Genomic DNA, 18477 nt, shown 5'->3' on the forward strand with positions numbered 1-18477 from the left:
GACTGTATCCAAGTGTCCAAAGTCCCCACTGAAGACGCTCCCTGCCGCTGGCCAAGGCGGGAATATGTAAGGTTCAGGACTGATGAGAATGGGTCAAAAGCCTCAGCTTGTCTAAAGGCACACATGCAATCGCTAACTGGTCACTGTTGTGGGAGACTGGGCTGGAGAGATGACCCGGAGGTTAAGAGCACTGGCTGCTCTTTCCAAGTTCAGTTCCCAGCACTCACATGGCAGCTCACAACTGCCTGTAACTTCAGTCCCAGGGGATCTGACACTCTCTTCTGGCCTCTGCAGACATGCATGCACATAATGCACAGACATACAAGCGAAAGACCCATACACATAACACAGAATCAAAATATTAAGTACATGTAATTATTATAGATTTTATATATATACACACATATATAAAGTGGGCAGTGACAGGGCCCATTGACTCACTCCTGCCCAGTCTGATGACCTGAGTTCCATTCCCAGGTCCCACATGATAGAAGGAAAGAACCAGCCCCAGCAAATCGTCCCCTGATTTCCACATGACCACAAATGCACACACATGCGCACATTAAATGAACGCGGTAACTTCTATAATTGGCAAAGAAAAGATGACTAAAAATTGGTAAAGGAATAACTGTTTACCCAGTGTGTTCTGTGTGAACGGTACCACGAGGGCCTTAGTGACAGAGAGGGGAGCATCTCTCCTGAAGAATAAATGAGAATGAAATGGTAAGATCTAGACACCAGTTTGTAAGTCGCCAGTAAAGGCATTGCATTGGTAATGAGGTCAGGCACCCTCACAAGAGGAGACACAGCAGTCCTGACCCAGGGAGGGGCTGCTCCATCTGCAACCTGACAAAGAAACCAAAGCCAGGGAGATCAGGCCTCTAAACTCCCCAAAGGCAGGAAATACTGTGTGAACCATGAAGTGACAGTATGAGAGTCAGGCGTGGTGGCACATGCCTTTAATCCCAGCACTAAGGAGGCAGACAAAGGTGGATCTCTGAGTTCGAAGCCAGCCTGGTCCACAGAGTGAGTTCTAGGAGAGCCAAGGCTGAAGGAAGGAAGGAAGGAAGGAAGGAAGGAAGGAAGGAAGGAAGGAAGGAAGGAAGGAAGGAAGAAAAGAAGGAAGGAATCTGACAGGATGGTAGTTAACATCCAGGGCCAGGAGCTCACATCGAGTCCAGGGCAGATGCAGGGATGGGGTCTGAACAGGAAGGGTGCTGTGAGGATGTGTATTCTTGAGCAGTGGGGAGCAGAAGCATAAAGGCAGAGAAGAGTCTCCAGCACGAGGTTCACTGTGAGGCTGTCACGGCTCTAAGGTGACTGATCCCCCTGGACTGTGGATAATAGAGTCTGGCCAAGGACTACTGCCTTCCAGAGAACACTGGGGGTCTAGCTGGTTCCAGTAAAAGTAGCCTGAGTTCTGACCTCGGATGGAGTTCTAAGAATGGAGGAGCCAGGAAGAAGGAGGGGCCATCAGGGTGTGTGTAACCTGGGAAGGGACCAGTGATGTCTCCTCAGTGGGTGACAGGGGTAATTCAGTCTCATGTCCCTGGAACACAAAGACACACAGAGAGTCAGTGTTCTAATTAGACGATTTTATTGCAGGTGCTTGGAGGTGGAGGCAAGAAGCACAGATTCAGTTGGCTTCCAAGGTCTGTTGAACCCAGGGCATGAGGGCTGTGACCCGGGCATACACAGCAGGAGTGGAGGTGGAGCAGACGCCACTGCCCCAAGACACAATGCCTGCCAGGGTCCAGGCTCCATCCTTCTGGCAGACCAGAGGGCCACCGGAGTCACCCTGCACGGAGACAAAGGACTTGTCTTCAAACCTGACAAGGACACCTGGACCTGGGGGGTGGGGTGCGAGGGAGAGTGTAGGGAAGTCCTCGGGGTTCAGTGACAGCCCCAGCTATGCTCAGGTCCTCCGGGAAGGACCTACACATCTAGCCTCCCTCTGTGAGTAGGAGGCACATACAGCTCACTGAGCTGGTGGCAAGAGTGGGTACCCTGTGGGCGGTACAGCACCAGTCTGGGCAGAGGTGCCTCCCAGGGGTGTCCGTTGGCATCAGCCCATCCTTTTCTGGGCACTGGGAAGGCATGAGGTTCAGGAGAGAAGGGCAGAGCGCAGTGGGAACCAGGCCGCTGTGGGCCTGTGCTCTCCACAGGCTGAGCAGGGGAGGCAGGTCTGGGAGAGGGTGGGCGGAGGCTGTACCATGCAGGAGGAGACGCCACTGGCGCCTGCGCAGATCATCACGTCAGTGATCTTGGATCCCCAGAACTCCTTGCATTCGGCAGTGGACACAATGGGCAGGGCGGCCTGCTGCAGCTTGTCAGGAGTCTTGAGGGCTACAGGGACAGAGGGCATGGAGTCAGGGTCCCCAAGTCCACCAGCAGCCTGGAGAGCACCACGGGCCTTCCAAGCATCTGGGGGGCAGCTGCTGTCAGGTTCCACCACAGGCGGGGCTGGGCCTCAAGCGCGGATGTCATAGTGTTCGTGCCCTGCCCAGGCCCAGCCCTGCCATGTGGCCATGGGAAGTGGGTATGGGAGATTTCAAGACAGCATGGCCCCCACCCTGCTGGAGTCTCAGAGACCCATGATGGGACTCACAGTCAGTCTAGGGCCAGAGAGGACAATACCTCCTGCCGGGCTGAGGACTTCCTTCCCCATCTTATCAGCAATCCATTGTTTGTGCTGGGTGAGTTTTAAATCTTAAGCTTTAACTGACACATACTAATTGTTAACTTTATAGATTGCTAGTTAATATTTTTTTCCCAGACAGTGTCTCATTATGTAGCTCTGGCTGCCTGGAACTCACAGGATCTTCCTGCCCCTGCCTCCCAAGAGCTGGGATTAAAGTCTGCTGCCGTGTCCAGCTTTAATTCACAAATTTTAAATTAAGAAATGGAAAATGTATTAATATTGAAATTAAGAAATGTAAAATGTATTAATATTGAAATTTAGACAAAGGAAGGAAATAAGGAAGGAAAGGAGGGAGGGAGGGAGGGAGGAAGGAAGACACCATGCGGGTCACACCAGGAGGACCTGCTGCCCAGGCAGCCTGACCCTGGGCACAGCCTCTGCTGGACAGGGCCACAGCACACTCACCGTTGTACTTGGTCTTGCCCCAGCCCGTGGTGGCACACACTGTCCCCACGGGGAAGTCATCGTCGGCACTGGGCAGACACACGGCGGACACAGTGTCGGAGAACTGGGCAGGAGTGGCCAGCTTCAGCAGGGTGATGTCGTTGCGCACAGTGAACATGTTGAACTTGGGGTTCTTGAAAACCTGTGGGGACCAGAAGCTTAGCTGAGACCTAGGAGGAGCTGGGCTCTGCTGAGTGCCAGGGGACATCAGAAGAGAACAGAAAGAATTCTAAGGCCAGCCCCAGCCCGCTGTGCCCCCCTGTCCTTCAGGCAGCCAGGGGCTTTCCCTCCTGGCCTTGCCCTCCCCCAGCTTGTGGGCTGTGGGCTTCACCCACGCAGCAGCCTACGCACCTTGGCGATCTTCAGAACCTGGACGTTCTCCTCATCGGAGCCCTGGTCAAACTCGCCGGCCACCACCACATCAGATGTCCTAGGCATCGAGACACATAGGGGTCAAGATGAAGAATGGGTCCGGTCCCCTCCCCAGCCCCAAATAAAGCTGGAAGCAGAAGCCCAAGATAGTCTGGGACTCACGAGACCCCGCAGTGGGCAGCAGTGACCACCCAGTCTTCGCTGATGAGGGAGCCCCCGCAGAAGTGAAAGCCAGTTTTGTCCTGGGGAAGAGGAAGAGGAAGGTCAGTGCCTCCCACCTGGGCATCACCCCAGAATGTGCCTTCATGTGCCCAGAATCCCCCTCTCACCTGCAGGGACACCTGCCAGGGCCAGGAGCCTGGGACAGCATCCTCTCCATTGACGATCCTGGACAGGCCGGTCAGCACAGGTTGGATGGCAGGCACCCCACAGCCTTGGGGGATAGGGAGAGTCATGATGTAGAACTCCTCAGCCAACTCAGATCCACTGAGACCATGCCATCTCCCCTGGAAACATCTGGCTCCCCTCTAACCTCTTGGCTCAGGGGGCCCCACACATACAGTCTCCTGACCCAGTTATCCCCTTAGGAATGAAAAGAGGCACAGCTGCCCTATCCAGGCTTATCAAAAGAAAGGACCAGAAAACAGACTGGACCAGTAGACTGTCTGCTTCAACCTCCAGGCTGGCCTTTCGGGGGAACCTATCTAGTTCGGTAACTATTAATCATGTGAAATTTTGTTCTTTAATTTTGGTTTTGTTTGTGTGTTTGTGTGTTTGTTTGTTTTTTTGAGACAAGGTTTCTCTGTGTAGTCCTGGCTGTTCTGGAAGTTCCTCTGTAGACCAGGCTCGGTTTGAACTCAGAGATCACCAGCCTCTGCCTCCCCAGTACTATGATTAAAGAGGCACGCCGCCACGCCCACCTCAGTTCCTCAATTTTTAAAGACAATTAGACTTTGTAAGGTGTTGGTGCACTCTTCTGATACCAACACTCAGGATATCTTCAGGGAGATATGAGTTCAAGACCAGCCAGGGATACATAGTAAGACACTATCTCAATTTAAGAGGGCCGGAAGGGGACTTGATTCTACATGATGACAGAACAGGTCACAGAAGAGGGAGACAGGCAGAGGGAGCCGTCAGGCATCTTGGGCATGTCAGGATATACACTTGCTACAGTGGCCAGCACATCTTCACAGGGGCTTCACAGTTTGTCTGTACATTGGAGCAGTGTGACCCTGTGACCAGCTTCTCCACTTCTGGAGTCCTCAGACTCCTCAAGGGCCAGCATCCCTCTGTCTTGTGCACAGAGATAAGAAAATGGACAAGGCCCTCCGATGATGACTGATTTACCCCACAAAGTCACAAAAATCCATCTTTATAATAGCCAAAACAATAAGAACTGAGTCATGTGTTCTCACAGCAGAGTATAGTTAAGTGAGTGAGTTGGTCTCCATGGCAATCCGGGTTGATCTACCACATTCTGAGTGGAAAAAGAGCATGTTGTAAAACTGACAGGGTCAGATACTGTTCATGTAATTTAAGGATATTTGCTTATGGATGTATAAATATGTAGTGTGTTTGTATAAGCCTGAAGAAAATTGACTCAGTAGAGTGTGGGAGGAAGGAAAGGGAAGCTTGGCTGAATCTGGGTTATTATTTATAAAGAAGTATTTGGTCTGGTGGTGGCATACACCTTTAAACCCAGCACTGGGGAGGCAGAGGCAGGGGGATCTCTGTGAGTCTGAGGCCAGTATTGTCTACAGATTTCCAGTACAGCCAGGGCTACTGAGGCTGAGGAGATGGCTCAGTGGACAAGAGCATTCACCTTGCATGATGACCTCAGTTCAGATCCCTGACACCCACATAAAGAAATAAAAGTAGGCTGGTGTAGTAGCAAATGCCTATAGTCACAGCTGCTCTGAAGGCTGAGGCAGGAGACTTGCTTGAGCCCAGGAGTTCGCAGACTGAACAACAGGGTGGGATGGTATTTCAGAACAAAATAAGCAACAGCAATTAAAAAACAAAAACAAACCCAATGGGAGGCATAGAGAGCCTTCTGAAATTAGTGTAATGGCCCATGCCTGTGATCCGGCACTTGGGAGATGGAGGCAGGAAAGACTCCATAAGACCCTGTCTAAGCAGGAAGCATCATTTCCTGAGTCTAGGACCACAGGACACACCACCACCTCTGGCTCATCTTTCCCTTTTTGTTTTCACTAGTTATTTTCTTTGTTTTATAAATGAGGAGCAAAATGTTAAGGTGGATGTGGTGGCTGGCATTGTCTTTAACCCAAGTACTTGGGACGAAAAATCAAAAGGATCACTCTAAGTTTGAACCAGCCTGGACTGCATAGTAAATTCTAGGTCAACCTGGCCTACAGAGTGAGACCCTGTCTCAAACAGCAAAACAAAAAGAGCAAACAAGAGAAAGAAAACAAAGTGCTCAGCATTTGCCAGCATGGTAACTAAAACCCCCAGAAGGGCAGCTGACTCCTGCTGGGCCACAGCACCCCCACCTCAGCCACATCTGGATCTACAGCCCACTGCTGGGCCCTGGTTTGTCTTTCTGCTCCTGAAGCAGGGTAAGAGGGCCCTGAAAGTCCTCACTGAGGTTTCAGTGTCCTGGTCCTGGTTCAAGCAGGAAAGGTGGAGGATCAGCTCTTTCAGAACAACCCCGGCCCTTATGGTCCCTTCCCTCTGATGGGACCTGAGCCCCAACACTTACCAAAGGTGGCCCCCACAAGGGCAAAGCAGGACAAGAGCCAAAGGAACGCCATGGTGCTGGTCAGGGAAGTGAGGCTTGCCTAGTCTGAGACTCTTTTATGTCCCCTAGGGTCCCCACGCTCCGCCCAGTCCCTGTGACCCTCGCCAACTCACAAGGCCCGAGAGCCACCCTCCCTGCTATCCAGAGACCTTGGACAGAAGTGGGGGCCAAGCTGCTTATCACAGTGGAGCTTGGCTCTTAGCCTGCCATGCCCAGCCCATGGGAAAAGGACAGCTGCCCTGACGGAACCAAACCCTTGGGCCTTGGTGGTGCCCAGCATCCCCAAGGCACTGTGGGTAAGACTCCAGCTGGACCGGGAGGAATGCCCTGCAGAACTCTACCCGTGCATTCTTTCTGAGAGCAGAGCTGGAGACCTGGTGCCCATCCCATGGCACAGGGAGGCCTCCCAGCTCTGAAATGAACGCAGTCCCAGGACAGATTCAAAGAAGCTGGTGATTGAGAGGCCTCAGAGAGGGCGGCTGGCCCGGGACCACAGACGGGTGTCACTCATTTGAAACCAAGGGCTCCATGGCCAGTGAGGGTTATCCAGGGCTCACCTTGTCCCCAGTGCCATCAAAGAGTCTGAGTGTGGAGAGGAGGAGCAGGTCCTAGGCCGCAGGACATTGACCCCAGTGTGTCTGTGATAGGGGATTCCCTCCTGTGGAAATTCACAACAGGTAATTCCTCCTGTGGAAACAGTCTTGGGGCTGGGAGCACCTGCCTCACTCATGAAGTCCTGGGTTCGATCCCCACCACGTTACACACTGCTGATGTAAACTATATTCTGAGCATCCAGAGGTAAAGGCAGGAGAGTCAGAAGTTCAAGGTCACTCTCAGCTACATAGCAAGTTCTAGGCTAGCCTAGGCTACTTGAGAGCCTGTCTAGAAGAAGAAAATGAAGAGGAAGAGGAGGAAGAAGAAGAGGAGCAGAAAAGGAGGAAGAAGAGGAGGAGGAAGCAGAAGAAGATGGAGTAGAGGAAGAGAGTCTTTGTCTTTGGATAAAGTTTTAGATCTTTTCACGAGGACATAGTTACTGCACTAGTAATGGCTCGGGCATTAAGAGCACCTGCTGCTCTTGCAGAGGACCCAGGTTGGAGTCCTAGCACCCACCTGGTGGCTCACAACTGTCTGAAACCCTGGTTCCCGGTGACTCTACACCCTCTTCTGGCCTCTTTGAGCACTGCATGCAGGCAGGGCATAGTAGACCCAGAGGCAAAACATCAACACACATTTTATAAAAATGACTTTTCTTTACTTAGGGGCCCGCACGCATGCGTGACATGGTGTATATGAGCAGGTCAAAGGACAACTTCTAAGAGTCAGTTCTCTCTTTCCATCATGTGGGTCCCAGGAATGGAATTCAGATGGTCCCGGTTGGTGGCAAGCGCCTTTACCCATGGAGCCATCTCACTAGCCCAGAGCTTTGTTTCTGGAAGAGGAGGCTTTGTTTCTGCACACATTCCACAGTAACAAGCTCGTTCCATGTGCAGATGGGGAACCGAGACAGGTGAGAAGGCCACACGGGATGAGTGTGTTCCCAACAGTGTGCATGCTGTCCCTCCGTCCTGTGGCCAGGCACTGTTGCAGGCTGAGGCTCCAGAGCACTCGGAGAGGCCAGCGGTGGGGTCACACTGAGGCAGTGAATCTGAGGCAATGGTGATCGGGACAAAGTAAGGATCCTGGGATGGGACAGCAGCTGCCGGAGGGCGCTGCACATCCTCACTGTCCTCCCAGTGACAGCCCGGAGGGCCGCTCCAGTGACACATGCCTGTCACCCAGCACTGCAGAGGCCGAGGCCTGCACATGGTGAGGACAGCCTAAGGGTTGGAGAGCCCTAAGATTTTCCAAAAATAATTTTTATTTCGTGAGCATTCATGTTTTTCCTGAATGTATGTCTGCGTGAAGGTCCCACATCCCCTTGAAACTGGTGTTACATGCAATTATAACATGCCATGTCAGTGCTGGTGATTGAACCCGGGTCCTCTGGAAGAGCAGCCAGTGCTCTTAACCACTGAGCCATCTCTCCAGCCCCCTAGGTAAGGTTTTTAAACAATTTCATAAAGGACTGCAGAGATGACTCAGCAGTCAGGAGCACTTGTTCTCCCCAAGGACCAGAGTTTGGTTCCCAGCACCTGTGTCCGGTGGCTCACACCCACCAGCAACCCCAACTCTAGGGGATCGGATGCCTTCTTTTCTACTCGAGTACACACATATGTGTACATGCTAGACACAGACAGCCACAGCCACACACACACACACACACACACACACACACACACACACAGAGAAATAAAAATAAAATAAATACAATATTTAAAGGCTAGCCTGGACTACACAGCAAGTTTGCAGCTAGCCTAGGTTGGAGACAAGTCTAAAAACAATGTGGAAAGGAAGGAAGGAAAGCAGGCCAGAACTACAGGTGAACCGAGTCTTCATCTAGGGCCTGGGGCCCTTTGGTCATCAAGGCCGAATGGCAGGAGCAGAGTTGAGTCTGAGTCAAAAGGACACGTGTCACTAGGCGGCCGAAGCAAAGCTGTTCATCTGAATCTGTTTGATTCAGTGTGAGCAGATGTTCCTCCCTCAGGACAGCCTGAGCTCTGGCAGCTAGAGCACAGCCAGGCCTCTCAGGGAGTGGCCTCAGATCCTGAGCCCTGGGCCAGGAGCTCTCCCCAGCCTCCACTAAGGCTTTCCCTAGGGGAGCAGCTGTGTAGCTGCCCAGCCCTGGGACCCTTAGCCACTGATGTGAGGAATCCATGCTCCAGCTCCAGGCCAGGCTGAGGGACTGAATCCTCCCCAGAGCTCCACTCCTCTCCTCAGCCTTTCCAAGCAGGTGGCCAAGCCATTTGGACTTCCCTGGCCTAGGGGAAAATTCCGGAGCAGAGGACAGAAGCAGCTTCTCTGAAAGCCAAACTCATCCCAGACTCATGGACAAGGGTTGTCTGGCTCCCAGAACAAGGGTTTGTGTGGTCCAGTTGGCTCTGAGTTACATCCTAAAGCACCGTCAGGGAATCTCTCTTCTCTCTATCTCTATATTTTTCCTTCTTTTCTGATTAAAAAGATTATAGGTTATCATGGACAGGTTTGCAATCTGATAAGGTAAAGCTTTGGGTCACAAGAGTTGCCAAAGGGACCTAGGACATGTCTTTTACAATCAATGGAGTTTTCTTTCTTCTCCTTTTCTTTCTGCAGTTATTTCTGAGATTCCCAGGAAATTCCAGCTTTGTTACCGGGAAGGGAGGAGGTGATATAGGGCCACATATGCATGGCCTTCAGCGCGACTCACTGCTATTTTAACATCCTCATTTGAATCGCCCATGTAGAAGGAGAACTGTCTCTGTAGGCAGCTTCTTCCAGTTTGGTATGCTAGAATCCTGACTCGCAGCTGGTCAAAGGCTTCAACCAGATGCTGGCTGAGTGTCTCTGGCTTGCCTCAGGAGAAAGGCGGATTTATTGTTGTGGCTTCTCCCAGAGGCGCTGGAGTGGCTGCCTCTCTCTCCTTAGCAGACCCTCTACCATCCATTCTTCTGTGTTCTGTAACCACTACTACCCTGTCCCTTTGGTAGGAGGTGTGTGCCTACTGTAGGGAGCTCCTGTGTGTTTCACTAGCCTTTGTGGCTTTCCTAAGCTCCGCCCACCTCTGTGAAAACAGCTTTGATGAAACTGTCCTCCAATTACCCTGCTGTGAATCTCCAAGTGATGCTTTCTTGGGGCTGGAGAGATGGCTCAGCAGTTTAGAGCATGACTGCTCTTTAGAGGACCCAGGTCCATTCCCAGCACCCACATGGCAGCTCACAACTGTAACTCAGTTCCAGGGGATCCCTCTTCTAGCCCTGCAGGTACCAGGCACACACTCATGGTGAATGTATATACATGCAAACACTCATATACATATAATAAAAATAAATTCAAAGTAATATCTTCAGATCTGACATGGTGGTTCCTATCAGTATTTCCAACATGCTAGAGGCTGAGGCAGGGGTATTGCTGTGAGTTTGAGGTCTCCACCAAACAGAAATTCTCCTCCAATTACTTGCAGATTTTTGTTTTTGCTGTAGCTCAGACTGGCCTGGAACTCATGATATAGCCCAGGGTAGCCTGATAAATACATGAGAAGATGGGCAACAGCAACAATGATAACAAAATGCAAAGTAAAACCACAGTGAGGTATCACTTCCCAGGCTGGCCTAGAACTTGTCATACAACCCAAGCTGGCCTTAAATTCCCTGCTAGAATTAGAGGCATTAGCCACTGTGACTTGCCTATAACTTAATGTGCAAAATTGGGTCTGGGACGTAGCTGTGTTGGTAGAGTATCTCAAATAACAAACAAAGGAAACACAGGGAGGAATAAATGCTGGTGAGAAGGTGACCAGAGCAGCTGCTGGGGTAGAACTCACTGGCTCCCCAGAGAACATTTTATGATCTAGCAATTCCATAAAAAATCCACGAGAGCAAGGACTTGGGCAACTGGTCACACACCAATGTTCACAGCAGCAGTGTTCACACACAAGAGCCAGTACCAGCCACCACCCCACATGTCAGTTCAGCAATGAATGGCTGGATATATACCATATGGAATATGTAGTCAGAAGTTTTCCTGTGTCCCGCCCATCCCGCAGCCACTTATAATCACTAAGTTGCTTATATTATTTACAAACTGGATGGCCTATGGCTCAGGCTTCTTGCTAGCTAGCTCTTATAACTAAACTCAGCCCATTTCTATTGATCGATATGTCACCACCTGTTCCGTGGCTTTACCTGTGTGCCCTCACATGCTGCTCCATGGAGGCAGGATGGCTCTCCCCACCCCTCCTTTCTCCTTTCACTCTCTCCCTTGGATTTTCCCACCTAGCTCCATCCTACCCTGCCATAGGCCAACGCAACTTTATTTATCAACCAGTCAGAGCAACACATATCTACAGTGTACAGAAAGACATCCCATAGCAGGAATATGTACAAAATTGAATATTATTCAGTTATAAAAAGGAAGGCAGTATAGCCACCTGCCAGTGTAGGTAAGGCCTGAAAACATAAAGCTAGCTGAAGTTAGACAGACAAGTGATGTTAGATGAGTCCCTTACAGCAATATGGTAATGGGGAAAGTCCCATAGGAAATTGGGTTACAAGTACCTTAACAGGGACTAGAGAGAAAAGACACTGAAGTTCAATGGGTAGAGGTTCTGTTTGGAGTGAGTAAAAGAAGTTTTGGGCTGGAGAGATGGCTCAGCTGTTAAAAGATAGGCTCACAACCAAAAATAAAAGAAGTTTTGAAGACTAGTGTGGTGGCACACACCTTTAATCCCAGCACTCAGGAGGTAGAGGCAGGTGGATCTCTGAGAGTTCAAGGCCAGCCTGGTCTACTTAGCAAGTTCCTAGCCAGCCAGGGCTACATAATGAACCCTATCTAAACTGACCAATAAACCAGAAACAAACCAAACCCTCTGCCAAACCTGGGTGTGTAACTTGGCTCAGCAGTTAATAGCTCAGAGCAGCTGGCCTAGGAAGTGGAACAGGAACAGAATCTAAGCAATGACACTCAGGCCAAAGAGGCTGGCACTCAGTACCTAGCCCACACTTGGTCTTAGTCAGGGTTTTATTGCTGTGAAGAGACACTGTGACCACAGCAAATCTTTAAAGGAAAGCATTTAACTGGGGTTGGCTTACAGTTTCAGAAGGCTCATGTTCCTAGGGCTAACCCCAGACATTGCGTCCTGTGGGACAGGAAAGACAAGTTTGGAGGGACAAAGGTCGTCTTAACACCTGAAGATAAGCATGTGTGCACTGGTGACTTACACCTTTGGAACCTTCATATTTGACCCTTTAAATGTCTTTGCTTTGGCCAGGAAGGGTGGCTCAGTAGTTAAGAGCACTGGTTGCCCTTCCAGAGGTACTGAGTTCAATTTCCAGCAGCCATATGGTGGCTCAGAACCATCTGTAATGGAATCTGATGCCATCTTCTGTCATGCAGACCTACAGGAAGACACAGCACTCATATACATAAATAAATCTTTTAAAATGTCTATGCACTGGGCAATGATGGTGCATATCTTTAATCCCAGCCCTTGGAGGCATAGGTGGCAGATCTCTGTGAGTTCAAGGCCAGCCTGGTCTACAAAGTGAGTTCTAGGACAGCCAGAGCTGTTACATAGAGAAACCCTGTCTAAAAAAAAAAAAAAAAAAAAAAAAAAAAAAAAAAAAAAAAAAAAATCTATGCTGTGAGCAACTCCTGTACATCAAGAACAGAGCAAGAACTTTGGTCTGTCCTGCATCCTCACACTGGTCCTGTGAAGCTAGTAATGATGTGACCCTCAGGTTGTTGATAGGGAAACGGAGACTCTGAGCCGCCACCCTCTTCACACTCAATGGCTGGCCAAGGAGTCCGGGTCCTCAGTGTCCTCATATTGAGCACATATCATATTGAATTGATCCATTGGTGAAAAAAGGGAAGCTGTGACTGACTGGGCATGGGGAAGTGGGTAGGACCCCCAGCTGCCAGGTTCTTCGGTGATTCTGGGCCTGAAGGGGAGCCTGTGGTCTAGAGTTATCTTCCAAGGTCCCCATTGCAGGGGCAGCGTCACACTCCCCGGGGCCTGGCCAACACAGGCTTCCGACAGGTGGATGGCTGCAGTGGCCTGGCCCTGGTAGCAGCATCAGCCTGCACAGACATGTGCTGTCCGTGGGAACCCACAGTTGGCCTCACTGATCAAGCGGGGGTGGGGTGCTGTGGGGGGGACTGTGGGAACCTGGGCAGCTGCCGCAGGGCTGGGAGCAGCGGGGGTGGGGGTGGGAACCATGACGGTGCACAACCCTGTGGAAAGGTGCAAGGGAACGATGCAGGGGGGCAGCTCCCCGGCTTGTAATCCTGACCCCTCAAAGGCCCAAAGAGCTAGTTCCAAACACTCTCAGAAAGGGAGCTGCCTGGGGAAACCGAGGCCCAGTGCACAGGGACCAGATGAAGGGAGGGGAACTTGGGAGTTTTTTTGATATTGGGGATTGAATTCCGGACCTTAACACTTGAGCATGTTAGGTAATTACTCTCCCCCTGAGCTACATACGCTCTAGCCTTTTTGTTTACTGAGACAGGGTCTTATGTAGCCCAGGTTGGTCTCCAACTTACTAAATGGTGGAAGATGGCCTTGCACTCCTGATCCCAAGGCCTGGATTTTAACTAGCTCTTTTCAACATTTCTGTTTATGTATTTATTGTTGAAAAGAACCTTGCTAAGTTGCCCATGCTGGCTGTGAACTTGGGATCCACCTGACTAACCTCAGAGTAGCTGGGTCCCAGGCCTGTGGAGTCATTTCTCTTGAGTTGAGTGTGCACAGGCAGAGGTCCTAGGAGGTACAGGGAGCAGATGTTTGTGGAAACTATTAGTAGTTTTCCATGCTGATCATCTAGCAGTTTCCTTTAATAGCAGAACAGAAAGATTCAAGCCTTGCCAATTCTGAGACTCACCTTTATGAAATTTTCCTGCTTCAGCTAGGGGCCGGCTTACCCAGGATTTACCCTTGTCATAGTGTGTAAATAATCCCAAGAGCTACTGGCTTCTTGGCCTAATCTCTTCTCTCCAAGGTTGATCTCCAGCTGAGTGAGTTGGGGAAATGCCTTCCTCAGTGACAACGTATTTCAATCCCTGAGCTAAGCAGAGATCCCACTGTGGAAAACATCCCCTGGGGAGGCATGATCACACCTGACATTCTACCTCACGGACTTCCTAATGAATGATTCCCCTTAAACTCAGAGAGCTGACAGTTTACCAAAACAAATGGATCTCTCTGGTCTCTGGACACCCCTGGCCCCAGCTAGATGTCATTTCTTACACTTCTCAGCAGTGGTCACGGTCACGTGATCCAGGCTAGACAGCAGAGTAAATGATGTTGTCCACTTTTCAGCTTTGCCCAGGGAAGTCTCCCAGTGTGGCACACCCATGGTCTTTCTTCTTTCCAGCTGGCTCTTGGTGCCAAAGGAAGCCGACATGCCGATGGTGGCCACTGAATTGTGGCCACTGGGGACCCAGCTTCACCACCCGCCCTGGAGTAACAGTGCAGGGTTCTGCTGATGGTGCTGTCAGTGCTGTGGACACCAGACTGTGGCTCTTTCCTCAGGATGCTCATCTCCGTTGCTATTTATTTTCTTAAGATTTATTTATTTTTATTGTATGTATACGGATGTTTCTCCTGCGTGTCTGTCTGTGTACTACATTACATGCATGCCTGGTACCTGGTGTAGGATTCTTTGGACTTGAGCTACAGACAGTTGTGAGACGCCTTGTGAATGCTGGGAATTGAATCCAGGTCCTTTGCAAGAGCAGCCTGTGCTCTTAACCACGTGAGACATCTCTCCAGCTCTGTCCACTCAAGATACTTTAAAAAGCATATTTTTTCCTCAACTTTTCTTTAGGAAATTTTTATTTCAAGTCTTCAGAAAGTCTGTTAAATTAGACCTGCCATTGCCCCAGAAACAATTCATCTAGATTTACCAGTCAACACGTTTTGATACATGTGGCAGGGTCTCACCACGTAGCCTTGGCCTCCTGGGATTTACAGGCATAAACCACTATGGCTGGCTTCATGGATTGTTTTTTATTTCATAGGCTGGGGGTAGGGTTGTGTGTGCTCATGGGACAGTACATGTTCAGATGTCAGAGGACAGCTTGTTAGAATCAGTTCTCTGTCAGGCTTAGTGGTGGGTACCTCTATGGGTACCTCTACCTGGTGAGCCATTTTATTGACTTAAAACAAACTTTATGTCTTAAGTCTTAACAGTTTGTTTCTGTTGTTTTTGAGACAGGGTTTCCCTGTGTAGCCCTGGCTGTCCTGGAACTCACTCTGTAGACCAGGCTGGCCTTGAACTCACAGAGACTTGCCTGCCTCTGGCTCCTGAGTGCTGGGATTAAAGGCATGCACCACCACCACCACCACCACCACCACCACCACCACCACCACCACCTGGCTAAGTATTAACATTTTGAGTCATTCTTGGTAATCAAACTAGCGCCTTGTGCATGTCAGCCAAGCACACTGACTGCTCTATACCTTCATCACTCCCTTAACTTGGGGGAGCGGGGTGGTGCTGCAGATCAAACCCAGATGTTCATGCACAGTAGGCAACAGCTGTAGTGCCGAGCTACACCCTAGCCCAAATATTAGAAATTTTACCTACAGAATAGATAACTAATTGGATGCACCCTTTAAGAGCAGTTACAAGAGGCGAGGCTGGATGTAGTCCAGCACTTTTAGCATGTACATAGGCCCAGGCCTGGCTGGAGGTTACTGTAGGAGCATAGAGTTGCCATCAGAGCAGTATGAAGAAACAGGATGTTTAAGAGGCGATTGGGCCCTGAGGTCTAGCCTCTCACACATGGGACTAAAATTCTTATGAAAGAGCAAGCTCAGCCCATTTTGCCTCTCTAGGCCCTTCTACCTTTCTTCAGGTGGAGACTAGTAAGGTGGCAGCCTTCACAGGGCTGTTTGGACTCAGATTCACCAATGTGGCTGGCCCCTTGATCTTGGAATTGCAATATCCAGAGCAGGGCAGAACTCAATTTCTGTTTGTTATAAACTGTCCTGACATGGGCATTCTGTTGTGGCAGCACAGGCAGATGCAGACACAGGCTAACACAAATGGAGCATCCTGCCCGGTCGGTGGAGGGTTTATATCGGGCTTTCTCCTTCCTAAATCAGACACAAGGAGAAATACAGGGGAACTGTAATGGTTTGAATAGGAATGGCCTCCATAGGCTCATATATTGGAATGCTTAGTCATCGGGGAGTGGCACTACTTGGGAGGGATCAGGAGGTGTGGCATTGTTGGAAGAAGTCTGTCATCAGGGACTACCTTTGATGTTTCAAAACCCCAAGCCAGGCCCAGTGGCTTCTCTCTCCCCTCCTGCCCTTGCAGATCCAGATGTAGAGCTCTCAGCTCCTTCTCCAGCACCATGTCTGCCTGCATGCTGCCATGCTTCCTGCCATGATGATAATGGACTAAACCTCTGAAACTGTAAGCCAACCCCAGTTAAATGCTTTCCTTTATAAGAGTTGCTGTGGTCACAGTGTCTCTTCACAGCAATAAAACCCTGACTAAGACCAAGTGTGGGCTAGGTACTGAGTGCCAGCCTCTTTGGCCTGAGTGTCACTGCTTAGATTCTGTTCCTGTTCCACTTCCTAGACCAGCTGCTCTGAGCTCTTAACTGCTGAGCCATCTCTCCAGTTCCTGAAGGTTACCGCTCAAGTTACACACCCAGATTTGGCAGAGGGTTTATTGGTCAGTTTAGATAGGGTTCATTATGTAGCCCTGGCTGGCTAGGAACTTGCTAAGTAGACCAGGCTGGCCTTGAACTCTCAGAGATCCACCTGCCTCTACCTCCTGAGTGCTGGGATTAAAGGTGTGTGCCACCACACTAGTCTTCAAAACTTCTTTCATTTTTGGTTGTGAGCCTATCTTTTAACAGCTGAGCCATCTCTCCAGCCCAAAACTTCTTTTACTCACTCCAAACAGAACCTCTACCCATTGAACTTCAGTGTCTTTTCTCTCTAGTCCCTGTTAAGGTACTTGTAACCCAATTTCCTATGGGACTTTCCCCATTACCATATTGCTGTAAGGGACTCATCTAACATCACTTGTCTGTCTAACTTCAGCTAGCTTTATGTTTTCAGGCCTTACCTACACTGGCAGGTGGCTATACTGCCTTCCTTTTTTGTTTTTTTTTTTTTTTTTGGTTTTTCGAGACAGGGTTTCTCTGTGTAGCTTTGCGCCTTTCCTGGATCTCGCTCTGTAGACCAGGCTGGCCTCGAACTCACAGAGATCCACCTGGCTCTGCCTCCCGAGTGCTGGGATTAAAGGCGTGCACCACCACCACCGCCCGGCTACTTTTTATAACTGAATAATATGCACATATTCCATATTTTATGTATCCAGTCATTCACTGCTGAACTGACATGCAGGGTGGTGGCTGGTACTGGCTCTTGTGTGTGAACAATGCTGCTGTGAACATTGGTGTGTGACCATTTGCCCAAGTCCTTGCTCTTGTGGATTTTTTGTGGAATTGCTAGATCATAAAATGTTCTCTGTGGTGCTAATCTAATTGTACTGAAATGTGATTTTGATTGTATGTTAATAAATAAAGTTGCCCGGGGGTCAGAGCTATTAGAGCCATAGCAAGAGTGTGGTGGTGGTGGTGGTGGTGGTGGTGGTGGTGGTGGTGGTGGTGGCACACGCCTTTAATCCCATAGATCTCTGTGTGTTCAGGGATACAGAGACATATGCCTTTAAGACCTAGGGGGCTGTACATTCAGACAGTGATGAGGCAGTCACGTGTTTGGGTTTACAACCAATGAGAAGGCAGAACAAAATACTATAAAAAGACTAACAGACAGGATATAGCTCTCTTTCGGGAAGCTGGGACACCGCAGGAGGAAGGGTGAGATTTTAGCTCTGAGCTCTGACCTCTTGGCTTTCTCTTTTACATTGTTTCTGTATTTCTTATTTAATAAGATTGTTGGTTACATCTACATCTGGCGCCCAATATTTTTATTTAAAACAGGTTGATTATAAATGTGATCTCTTTCTAAAAAAGAAAAGGGGATATGATATAGATATATAGGAGGATATGGAGATGATAAGATAAAAGGGTAGATTAATGAACCTACTTTTAAAGAACAACTTGTTTAAAATGTTTTACATTGGTATAGATTTTAGTTTATGTTTAAAATGTTTTACATTGGTATAAATTTTAGTTTATTGATACAAACTTGAAGTTAATTTTGTAATATTGTACATATATATTTCTATTCTTATTTGAGGTATGTTTATGTAACTCATTTAAAATTGTAATGGATAATTAAAAATAGATTAATAATTAGTCATCTATGATAATCATATTTGTAGCCATGTTAGTTAAGTCTTCTAGGTATACATAGATATATTTCAGATAGATAGGTAATCTTCAAACACTTCATAGACCTAGAGAATATGGCATTTAAATAACTTAGAATTCTGTTTACGTGAGACACAATTGCTCCTGGCTGCACCAATTTGATCCCGAGAGAATGTTGGGCTTCTAAGACATTTCCATTTGGAAGTTTGTCTTCTTGGCACAAAATGGCCTACTGGGCAAAGAACTGCCCTTGCTTTGATGGCTGACAGTACAAATATAATGCTGTCCTTTCTGGACAAGCGGGACACAAGGAAAGCGACCA

The 18477-nt window shown here is 49.1% G+C and overlaps 1 protein-coding gene across 1 annotated transcript; it reads right to left on the minus strand.

The window, feature by feature from the left end:
• Positions 1–1580: 1580 nt before the first annotated feature.
• On the minus strand, positions 1581–6345 carry LOC114709117 (chymotrypsinogen B-like). Its single transcript, XM_028892778.2, has 7 exons — positions 6243–6345; positions 3847–3950; positions 3680–3759; positions 3497–3575; positions 3107–3287; positions 2213–2346; positions 1581–1798 (listed from the first exon to the last, which is right to left on the minus strand). The coding sequence occupies exons 1-7, from the start codon at positions 6292–6294 to the stop codon at positions 1637–1639; spliced, it is 792 nt and encodes a 263-aa protein (XP_028748611.1). The 5' UTR covers positions 6295–6345; the 3' UTR covers positions 1581–1636.
• Between the last annotated feature and the right edge of the window lie 12132 nt (positions 6346–18477).

The sequence above is a fragment of the Peromyscus leucopus genome, chromosome 5, assembly GCF_004664715.2.
Source record: "Peromyscus leucopus breed LL Stock chromosome 5, UCI_PerLeu_2.1, whole genome shotgun sequence".
Classification (NCBI taxonomy): domain Eukaryota; kingdom Metazoa; phylum Chordata; class Mammalia; order Rodentia; family Cricetidae; genus Peromyscus; species Peromyscus leucopus.